This window comes from Perca fluviatilis, chromosome 11, assembly GCF_010015445.1.
Source record: "Perca fluviatilis chromosome 11, GENO_Pfluv_1.0, whole genome shotgun sequence".
Classification (NCBI taxonomy): domain Eukaryota; kingdom Metazoa; phylum Chordata; class Actinopteri; order Perciformes; family Percidae; genus Perca; species Perca fluviatilis.
Genome location: NC_053122.1, coordinates 26990774 through 27002052, shown reverse-complemented (window position 1 = coordinate 27002052; position 11279 = coordinate 26990774). Strand labels below are relative to the sequence as shown.

Below are 11279 nucleotides of genomic sequence, written 5' to 3'. Positions count from 1 at the left end.
CTTGGCTGTCAGAGTTCAGAGCGTGACTCTGCTGCCATCTCTGCAAGGGGAACAACAGGCTCTGTGACAAAGGTTCCCAGACGCTGCCCAGGGGGACCCCAAATGTTGAGGCAGGTAGGTCCTTATTTCAATCAGGTTCAAAAGTTAGGCTTCATCACGGGGACAGCCTAGCCTGGGGTATAATGGTAACATCAGCCCTTTATTTTTTTGTGTATTTGTATGCAGTGTGTATCCATCTGTCTCTCCAGTGGCTTTGCTTCATCTATTTATAGGGCTGCGAGGACATTAGCCCAATGTCTGTGTAGAAATGTCATGTAAGACATCAGGGCCTCACAGCATTCATCTGTAAATGTGAAGGTCAAGAAACTGCTTCAATTTTATTCATAAACTAGAGAAGTTGACCTTCTACTTAAATCATTTTGTGCAGCCAATGTGGAACACTGATGAGACAATGGAAATAACTTTTACAAAGTCAAGAATACTAATAAGAACAGCTGTAAAGACATCGTGATCATTTGAATCATCTTGTTTCTGGAAGGTAAAAGCAGGCAAGAAAGGCACTTCTAAAAATACCAACAATCTGAACTGGCCTCTGACTACAGCCAGATTCAAATGCAAAGCTTTGTGTAATATGCACGTCTAAATCTGCGGAATCATTTTTAAACAAACTCAGTTTTAAGCCACGTCCATCTTCTTCCCTCTATGTCTCTCAGGGAAGGTATGGAAGAAAGCTATGACACATTTGAAGAGGAGTTAGGGCCACCAAGAGCAGATCCTCCTCCACTTAAGCCTGTTCGACAGATCTGCAGACCAGGTGGCGACACACAAACACCCACACACACAGAATCTGTAATGCCTGCACATAAAAGCCTTCATCCATTGTGCATATATTGTACAACTCTATAAATACTTGGGAGCAGCGGCACAGGGAGCGACTGAAATATGACTCCTGGTCAAAGGCAACACAGTGACAATGCAGCTCAGACGTACTGAATGGATGGTGGGTGTAATCAGCCTCACTCTCTCCAAACACACACAAAGTACTTGTGAAGCAGAACTCATAAAAGTCTATAATCTAGTCTAAAATTGCCAGCACTTTGGTCCAGACTGAAATACTTTTGTAGTCTTTTAAGGTCTCCAGAGAATGAATCCTAAGGACTTTGGTCTCCCGACTTTTCTATGTTCCCTCAGCCCTTTGTTCCCTTAACCATGTGTTCCTTCAACCCTATGTTCCCTCAGCCCTGTGTTCCCTCAACCCTGTGTTCCCTCAGCCCTATGTTCCCTCAACCATGTGTTCCTTCAACCCTATGTTCCCTCAGCCCTGTGTTCCCTCAGCCCTATGTTCCCTCAACCCTGTGTTCCCTCAGACCTATGTTCCCTCAGGTGTTCCCTCAGCCCTATGTTTCCTCAACCATGTGTTCCTTCAACCCTATGTTCCCTCAGCCCTATGTTCCCTCAACCCTGTGTTCCCTCAGACCTATGTTCCCTCAACCCTATGTTCCCTCAGGTGTTCCCTCAGCCCTGTGTTCCCTCAGCCCTATGTTCCCTCAACCCTGTGTTCCCTCAGACCTATGTTCCCTCAACCCTATGTTCCCTCAGGTGTTCCCTCAGCCCTGTGTTCCCTCAGCCCTATGTTCCCTCAGCCCTGTGTTCCCTCAGACCTATGTTCCCTCAACCCTGTGTTCCCTCAGCCTTATGTTCCCTCAACCCTGTGTTCCCTCAGCCCTATGTTCCCTCAACCATGTGTTCCTTCAACCCTATGTTCCCTCAGCCCTGTGTTCCCTCAGCCCTGTGTTCCCTCAGCCCTATGTTCCCTCAACCCTGTGTTCCCTCAGACCTATGTTCCCTCAACCCTGTGTTCCCTCAGGTGTTCCCTCAACCCTGTGTTCCCTCAGCCCTATGTTCCCTCAGCCCTATGTTCCCTCAACCCTGTGTTCCCTCAGACCTATGTTCCCTCAACCCTGTGTTCCCTCAGCCCTATGTTCCCTCAACCATGTGTTCCTTCAACCCTATGTTCCCTCAGGTGTTCCCTCAGCCCTTTGTTCCCTTAACCCTATGTTTCCTCAGCCCTAGCGCTGTGCAGCCTTTACCCCTAAACCAAGATGATCAGTATTACTGCAGCAATGAATAAAACATCACATATCCAAAACATCAAATATGACCGGTGGGCTGAGGGAACATAGGGCTAATTTTGATGTGGGGGAAATTTAATAGAAATTAGGGACACACAGGGCCTAATTTGGCAGGAAACCCTTGAGGGAACATAGGGGGAGGGAACAAAGGGCCTAATTTTGATAGTGGGAAAATTTCATAGAAATAAAGGGAACATAGGGATGGCCCCAGTTTTGTCTGCTTGTAATAAAAAAAAAAACTTTGGCACAGTAGACTTGTGATTTTATGTAAATGAGAGGTTAATAAAATGCAGCAATAATGTATGAATATGCATCAAATGAAGGTGGATAAATACATTCCAGATTGAGGGAAGGGTTGTTTGTGGTTTATAAGATTTGTGATATCATCCCTCCATAAACGTCCATCTGTCTGTTTCAGAAATGTACGCGACAAGGAAAGTCAGAGAGGTTAGTTGGAAAACACCAACACGAAATTTCTTTTTTACTGTGTTCACATCCCTAATACATCTTTTCTTATAAGCTACATGTTGTTCTCCGACAGGAAATGCCTCCATTTTCACAGCAACCAAGAGCCGAACCCAAGATTTTACCCAGGGAACCCAGCTTCTCCAGAACAAGTGAGTCATTACCATCTTTCTCCTCAACCCCTGTCAGCTTTCAACGTTTACTTCACTGGATTACAATACAAGTGCCCCCTCCTCTTTCTTGCACTTCCTTCAGCATCCTTGCATAAAGCTGTGTCCATCCAAAACCTGAACCAGGTTGACAGACCGTGGGAGAACGTCACCCTCAACCGCTGTCTGTTTGTGGCCATTACCATCCTGGTGCTCACCTCAGGCTTTCACAGGCTTCATGGCAAGTAAACCAAAAGCAGCACCACAGTTACAAAATGACATGCCTGTTGTTACTGAGTGGTCTTTTTTTCCTTTCTTCTTTTTTTAAACAGAAAGTCTGCGCGGTCAGGGGAGAGCAGAGGATGAGGAGGAAGTTGAACTGACAGTGAGACGGTCAGGCCTATTGAGACACAGGGGACAACCACCACAGGTAAAGACATCAACAAGTAACTTGGACTCACCTATTTGAGTTCAGCTGTTCATGTACCACAGTTTGTATTGCGTCAAATACTTAATGTGTTCTCCCCATTCTAGCCCGAGACAACTCTTTGGGAGGTCATGCTTTGGTGGCTGCCAGACCTTGATGATGAAGAGGATGAGGAGGACGATGATGATGACGGAGAAGTCAAAAGAGGAAAGACAAAGAGGGGAGCGACAGCACGAGCATACAGAGGTCTCAGAAACAAGCCACTGCCAGACAAAAAACTCATGAAACCAAAAGGAGGGAAAATAAAGGACAGGAGGGCCAGGAAAGTCAGGAACGAAGAAATCAAAGACAAGAAAGAAAGAGATACAAAGGAGGAACCTAAAGAAGCAGCAGATGAGGAAGATGAGGATGAAGGAATAGAGGAACAGCCAGAGAAGAATAAAAAGCTGGAGGAAAAGAAAGAGAAGAAAAAGACTCAAAAGGGATGAGTTCATTCTTTCTACAGTGGCAGAGGCCATGTCATTTTCTAAACAATGTTCACCTGAATAGATTCGATAACATTAATTAAAAGGAGGAAATATTGAACTCAATGAAAGATTTTTTTTCTATTAAATCTTTCAAATACCATGAGGCTCAAAAATAATGTGTGCTTTCAGTTAAATGACCTCAATGTGTTACAGATATTGTTGCTTTGGTAGACAGATTTGCTTTGAGTTACCTGCAAAGACATTTAATGTGCTGACTGCATTATTTAAAATAACCATGTGATCATTTGATTTTCTTCGTGTTGAACGATCTACAACAGCTTTAATAAACTGCTTGTCAATCATGCCAGCTCAGTAAACTGTCAATAGTACGTACTGTTAGGTACTGAACACGACCAACAAAAGACTGAGATTGGGGGTCATCAATATTTTGACCCACAAGCTTGTTATGTCCTCTGAGAGCTGCTTCAGAGAGCCCAGTTAAAGTGCTCATATTATGCTTTTTGGCTTTTCCCCTTTCCTTTATTGTGTTATATATCTTTTTTGTGCATGTAATAGGTTTACAAAGTGAAAAAGCCCAAAGTCCCCCCCAAAGGGACTTACCATCTCCAACAGAAAACACTGTTCACAAACTGCTCCAAAGAGCTCTACTGTAGTCCAGCCTTTACTTCAGAGACGAACGTGCGTCACTTTTTAACACACGTTATAATGCTCGCCTAGCTGCTGGCGTGGCACGCCCTCATGCTCTGCTTCTGACTGGCTAGCAGTCCTTACCTAGCTACTGCCCATGTGGACGTCCAACAAAAGATGGAACAGAAGTGAGATGCCTCACTCTGTAGCTAAAACAGAGAGCTCAACACACAGGGAGAAAAGAGGAGCTGCAGCAATGTGCAGTACAACAAAAAGATAGTGTTTTTTGAAAATTAAACCTATTCTGATATAACCTCTGAATACAATTATGAACCTGAAAATGAGCATAATATGAGCACTTTAAAAGGTCCTCTCTTCTGCTATGACCCATTCACACAATCACAGGATACATCAATTAATCCTTCTGTGTTTGATGTCTTTGTAAAAACTCAGACTTTGATAGGCAGATGTTTTTTTCTCCACGGAATTTAATTACAAAAACAGAATCTTAAAAGATGAGCTATTTTCAATCATAGCTCCATATCCCGAATCTAAGCATTTATACAAAACAGTGTGGTCATACGGGCTGCCCTCCACATTAACATAAACCAAACAAATGTATAAAGATTTACTAAATGTAGACTTTAAACATAATTGAAAACACCATGAAAGAAAGCAATCATGATACGCTAGTAGGGATCAATTATTAGACATAAGACCGTCTGGAGGAGGTGGCCTCATTGGCATGGGGGGCATGGGCATCTGACGGGGCATATGGGGGTTACCCGGAGCCCCAGGTGGGAGAGGGGGCATCCCACCTGGCGGGGGAGGGGGCATAGAATCATTTGGTGGGCGAGGTCCAACTCCACTCATGAGAGGAGGAGGGCGCTTCACACCTGCAGGAGGTGGGGGTCCGCTGGACTGGGGAACAGCTTTCTCCATTTTGAAGTGGAACTGTAGGAAGAACTAGGAGGAAAAATAACATTAAAAGACTGGTTCAACCGAATGCTTCCACTTTCCTGATAAAATACCCAGGTTGGCTTTGTGGTAACAAATGTTAATCAGCTTATCAGTACCTGTTTAGTTTCTCTGTTCCAGTGGGTCCAGAAGCGGTTTTCTGCTTTATCAATTTCTCTACTCGGGACCTAAATGAGCAAATATGTTGAGGTTATATCACAGAAAGGAGAAAAATATTGTAAAAGCACAGTAGAAGTGCAGCTTCCACTCACCTTAAAGGCAATAGTCTCATATGGTTCAGCAGCCAAAAGCAGGTACTGCCAGCGACGATCAGGGGGCTCAATGCGCTGTTCGTAGGCAGACATGAAACGATGCCTGGGCCCAATTCCTTCAGCGATCTCTGGGTAGTCAATCTGACGAACAGAGATAAGAAAAACAGGCAGTTATAGATTTGTCCTTTACAGTCAAACCACGATGACTACAAACAGCCATATTTAGTAATTACTGCTGCGGTAAGCAATTTTGTTGGTTGAAACGTGGGATGATGCTTTGTATCTGGGACTATTTCAGTATACAGCCGCTCACTTCATTTGGCCAGCTGGACCAAATTTGTCAAGTTTGTGTCAACTTTGGTTTTATGTCTGACATGAACGGTGTATAATAAAAAGCCAAACTTATCAACATCTGCTGTGAACCACAATCACTGTATCAACTTTACACACAAATAGAGATGGTATCAGCTCCAATACTGCCTAAAACGCTGATATCGGGAAGTACTGGAGTTTATGCACCGATCCGATACCACGTAATAAAGCCCTAAAGAAAATCTACTTTAAAAGTAGTTTATTTATGTTCTTTTTCCGTTATAACTGACTGTCAAACTGGATAATAAAAGAAAGTTCTACGGCATTCATTGTTTGTGTTTGTCCATGTTTCACAAAAGAGTTTAACCTGAGCCAGACCGACAAAGATAGAAATAATATCACATCCATACAGGGATAGTAGTATACAGTTGTTAAAACATAATAAAATATATGACACACTGGTATCGGATCGGTACTCGGTATCGGCCGATACGAAAGTTCAGGTATCGGGAAGCAAAAAAAAATGGTATCAGGCCATCTCTACACACAACGCGCTTACGGGCTGCGTACAGGTAACGTGAAGAAGACGGCGCCTATTGCAAAATGGAGGAAGAGAGAAATAAGCCGAGGGGCGAAGAAAATTCTATACAGTATGTATATCTATTGTAAAACTCAACTAGCCTACCACAATAGCACAATTTGAATGCTTCAGAATTTCAGCAGAAAGCATCCAGTCTAACATTACATTAGTTGATTGGGTTAGTTGTTCATTTTAAGAGATCTGTCTTATTTTCTCTTTTGTATATTTACAATTGCTCTTTAATAAAAGCAAAAGTACTTCTTATCAGAGTCCTTGATTAATGGATGGAATAATCTACTAAAATAATAGATGTATTAGACAGCAGTTTCAGACTGAGAAAAGGTCAGGTTCTTAGAAGTACAGTATATAGTCAGCCTTGGGAGAATGGGGATTGAGGAGCTGGACAACATCTGTTTCAGCTGTAAGGGGTGAGACTAGACCACACTCATAAGCCAGCATCTATCTTAAGTGGAGCTTTAATGTTAATTTGCTTTCTTTAAGAATCTTCACAAAACAATAAAAAAAAAAAAATAAAAAAAAATTCAAATCAACAGATTTTACTGCGGGATTCCCACCAAAGACACTAACCTGGAAAAGTAAGGACTGTTGTCCGGTCTCTGGGTCCCTCTGTTTGGTTACTATAAAGAAGAGAAAGACATGGACCATATATTAAAATGCAATACATGTGCAGTGAAACCACAATCAGCATAAACTTAATAATGACTACACTGATTCATAACCACACAGCCAGCTTACCTTTGTATCCTGGTCGGCCAATTTTGACAAACTTCTTGACCTCAACTTTTACTTTCGCTGGAGCTGGCTGAGCAGGAGCTTCTTTTGCCTCTTTGGCTGCTCTCCGCGCTCTGAAACAAACAAAATAAAACAGTTTTTAACTGTTTATTAATGCAGCGGACACAGTGGGTTGTTGCTCCGTCAATTCACAGCAACCATAAAATAGCTGATGATCCACACACAAGTCGAGTATATGTAAAGTGGGCATGTGGTTTGATAAGTTTATCAGTCATGGGAAGGTGAGGTAGAATAAATCAGTCACAGAAAACACAACATAAACAAATAGAAATTGCACTTACAAGTTGGTCTGATGTTTCTTTCCTTGTGTGTGAGCCAAGTAGCTGCCCTGTGATGCAGGGGAGAGCAGTTTGTCAAACAAGATACTTGGATAACAAGAAATAACACCAAGTTCAGATAACATAATCTAGGAAAGTGTCATCATGTGCCTCCTCACCTCATTGTTATGAAGTGTCAAGCAAAGTTTGCACTCGTATGATCCTAAATGATTCTTCATAAAGTAGGGGTCTTTGTTTATGTCAATGGTCTCCAGGGCCAGCTGACGTAACCGTTCTCGCCTATCACGGTTACTCTCAGAGGCAGATGCCACCCCACCGCTCCCCGTCTTCCCTCCAGCTCGGTGCTGGAAATCCATCTTTGCAATTTGATGGGTTCAATCACGCAGACAGTCACACCTGGTTACCCAGTTAACACTGGACAGGTACTTAACGTAGATCCTTGCTGATTATCTGAGGAAAATATAAAGCACACACTGTTGCCAAGGATGTAAATAAAGAGTAATATTTACTGTTATTACTGTACTATGCATTCCTGGACTGAGGTATGAGTAAACATTGCAAGAATATTGACTGGACTGTATTATTGCTCAGATAATAATAGCTATGATTTGAATGTTCATGTCATGTCAAGTTCATGTCTTATGTGCATGTACACAGTTTGAATAGCAGATTATGTAAAGTATGTGCCCCTTTAATTCCAAGAGAATAGAACAAATACGTCATAACTATTCTAGGTTGCATATCGTGTTTTAAAGACAATACAATGGATCCTCAGTCCCTTCTAGGTTCTTTATGCTAACTTCTCTTAACGGGGATTGTTGTCCTACTAACTTAACTAGCTAGCAACAAGGTAACAGCACAGTTATTTAGCCAAATATTTCTGAATTACTTCAGATAATTTACCACAGCCAACAGGGGTCTTATCACGCTGTAACATAAATGTATTCCATTTAATGATTTCTACGAACTCTAGTTAGCTGCAGCATGTTAGCATAACGCAACGCTAACGTTACCTACTGAATGCATTGCAATAATGCTAATGCTAAGCTAACGGTGTTACCAGCTAGTAATTGATGGATTTTAACAAATCTGAATGATCAAACTAGAAGTAAAACGTATCTAGCTATGTATGTGTGATAATACGGTAATTAGTTACACGACAAAACGATAGCTAATTAACTATACATGGATATCGTAAACAGTTTACTGTTCAAAACACTCACCGACTCCACAACCGTGCACAACGTTAGGATCTCATGCCCATGTATATTTGGAGTGCGCATGCCCAAGTAACTTCTTCTTTGGCTTTTGGCAGTTGGCAAACGGCTTCAGGTACATTACCGCCCCCTCCTGGACTGGTTTGGACTGGTCTGATAGAAATAGTTTTTTATTTGAATTATTTCTATGGGTCTGACACATAGACTGTATATGTCTATGGTCTGACACTCAGTGCGTTTACATGCAGTTTAAAAAAACGATTATATTAGCTCAAATGTTTTTTATTGAGAATGATTGAATAAAGCCACAGAAGAGCGTACAGAGTAAACATGTGTTATACCTGTCTTGCTACATCTGTGGTAGTCTTCATTGCCCCATGCACAACATTTTTATTATATTATGACCTCTCAACCAAACTATTCCAGCTGAATCACAAACACATCTGACAATCACTAATAAAATAGACTTCCTCTCTGAGATTCAACACGTTCTTGCATTTCACACTATCATGTCTCACTAGGTGAGCAGACCTTTTTTTAAACCACTTGCGTGAATATTTACATAAGTAAAGCAATTCAAATTATTCGTTTCCATAATACTCAAGTTTTAATTATTAATCTGCTTTGTTTATATAACAATTCAATTGGGAATCTACTGTAAACCCCAATTTTATTGTCATACATCCAACGTGGCGTTTATGTTTTTTATGTTATTTTTATGTATTCTTTTCCACATTCCTGCAGCATTTGTCAAAAATAGATCTATTTATCCATGTTGTTAATTATATGTTTATCATAACAGTAAACAAATACATCACATTATATTACGTAGTCGGAACAACAGGCTGCATCGTTTAAGTATGTACAGTGCCTTGCGAAAGTATTCGGCCCCCTTGAACTTTTCGACCTTTTGCCACATTTCAGGCCTCAAACATAAAGATATAAAACTGTAATTTTTTGTGAAGAATCAACAACAAGTGGGACACAATCATGAAGTGGAACGAAATTTATTGGATATTTCAAACCTTTTAAACAAATAAAAAACTGAAATATTGGGCGTGCAAAATTATTCAGCCCCCTTAAGTTAATACTTTGTAGCGCCACCTTTTGCTGCGATTACAGCTGTAAGTGGCTTGGGGTATGTCTCTATCAGTTTTGCACATCGAGAGACTGACATTTTTGCCCATTCCTCCTTGCAAAACAGCTCGAGCTCAGTGAGGTTGGATGGAGAGCGTTTGTGAACAGCAGTTTTCCGTTCTTTCCACAGATTCTCGATTGGATTCAGGTCTGGACTTTGACTTGGCCATTCTAACACCTGGATATGTTTATTTGTGAACCATTCCATTGTAGATTTTGCTTTATGTTTTGGATCATTGTCTTGTTGGAAGACAAATCTCCGTCCCAGTCTCAGGTCTTTTGCAGACTCCATCAGGTTTTCTTCCAGAATGGTCCTGTATTTGGCTCCATCCATCTTCCCATCAATTTTAACCATCTTCCCTGTCCCTGCTGAAGAAAAGCAGGCCCAAACCATGATGCTGCCACCACCATGTTTGACAGTGGGGATGGTGTGTTCAGGGGGTGATGAGCTGTGTTGCTTTACGCCAAACATAACGTTTTGCATTGTTGCCAAAACGTTCGATTTTGGTTTCATCTGACCACAGCACCTTCTTCCACATGTTTGGTGTGTCTCCCAGGTGGCTTTTGGCAAACTTTAAACGACACTTTTTATGGATATCTTTAAGAAATGGCTTTCTTCTTGCCACTCTTCCATAAAGGCCAGATTTGTGCAGTATACGACTGATTGTTGTCCTATGGACAGAGTCTCCCACCTCAGCTGTAGATCTCTGCAGTTCATCCAGAGTGATCATGGGCCTCTTGGCTGCATCTCTGATCAGTCTTCTCATTGTATGAGCTGAAAGTTTAGAGGGATGGCCGGGTCCCGTTAGATTTGCAGTGGTCTGACACTCCTTCCATTTAAATATTATCGCTTGCACAGTGCTCCTTGGGATGTTTAAAGCTTGGGAAATCTTTTTGTATCCAAATCCGGCTTTAAACTTCTCCACAACAGTATCTCAGACCTGCCTGGTGTGTTCCTTGTTCTTCATGATGCTCTCTGCGCTTTACACGGACCTCTGAGACTATCACAGAGCAGGTGCATTTATACGGAGACTTGATTACACACAGCTGGATTCTATTTATCATCATTAGTCATTTAGGTCAACATTGGATCATTCAGAGATCCTCACTGAACTTCTGGAGAGAGTTTGCTGCACTGAAAGTAAAGGGGCTAGTAATTGATTTTACGCCACTTTTTCAGTTTTTTATTTGTTAAAAAAGTTTGAAATAACCAATGAATTTCGTTCCACTTCATAATTGGGACCCACTTGTTGTTGATTCTTCACAAAAAATTACAGTTTTATATCTTTATGTTTGAGGCCTGAAATGTGGCAAAAGGTCGAAACGTTCAAGGGGGCCGAATACTTTCGCAAGGCACTGTACGTTTGTAAACGCACTGTTCGCCTAATATGACCCTCACCGACTACCGTACTATTACCAGCGAAG

The 11279-nt window shown here is 41.7% G+C and overlaps 2 protein-coding genes across 2 annotated transcripts; one reads left to right on the top strand and one right to left on the bottom strand.

Moving 5' to 3' along the window:
- LOC120567768 lies at positions 1-4012 on the top strand. Its single transcript, XM_039814779.1, has 7 exons — positions 1-110; positions 714-814; positions 2551-2579; positions 2674-2749; positions 2853-2987; positions 3079-3176; positions 3281-4012. Exons 1-7 carry the CDS (start codon positions 103-105, stop codon positions 3659-3661), a joined length of 828 nt encoding a protein of 275 aa, XP_039670713.1. The 5' UTR covers positions 1-102; the 3' UTR covers positions 3662-4012.
- A 744-nt stretch (positions 4013-4756) lies between these two features.
- On the bottom strand, positions 4757-8850 carry sf3a2 (splicing factor 3a, subunit 2). The gene is made up of 8 exons (XM_039814495.1): positions 8724-8850; positions 7659-7950; positions 7504-7550; positions 7166-7275; positions 6998-7047; positions 5518-5658; positions 5365-5433; positions 4757-5254 (listed from the first exon to the last, which is right to left on the bottom strand). Exons 2-8 carry the CDS (start codon positions 7854-7856, stop codon positions 4988-4990), a joined length of 882 nt encoding a protein of 293 aa, XP_039670429.1. The 5' UTR covers positions 7857-7950; positions 8724-8850; the 3' UTR covers positions 4757-4987.
- Positions 8851-11279: the final 2429 nt, after the last annotated feature.

What these genes read in the sequence shown, in the direction of transcription:
- LOC120567768 (XM_039814779.1), top strand. An exon ending in ACCCAGCTTCTCCAGAACAA is followed by an intron (nt 2,750 to 2,852) that starts GTGAGTCATTAC and finishes CACTTCCTTCAG; the next exon opens with CATCCTTGCATAAAGCTGTG. An exon ending in ACAGGGGACAACCACCACAG is followed by an intron (nt 3,177 to 3,280) that starts GTAAAGACATCA and finishes TCCCCATTCTAG; the next exon opens with CCCGAGACAACTCTTTGGGA.
- sf3a2 (XM_039814495.1), bottom strand. Translation starts at nt 7,856, where the DNA reads ATGGATTTCCAGCACCGAGCTGGAGGGAAGACGGGGAGCGGTGGGGTG. An exon ending in AACAGTCCTTACTTTTCCAG is followed by an intron (nt 5,659 to 6,997) that starts GTTAGTGTCTTT and finishes TCTGTTCGTCAG; the next exon opens with ATTGACTACCCAGAGATCGC. An exon ending in ATGAGACTATTGCCTTTAAG is followed by an intron (nt 5,434 to 5,517) that starts GTGAGTGGAAGC and finishes TTGCTCATTTAG; the next exon opens with GTCCCGAGTAGAGAAATTGA.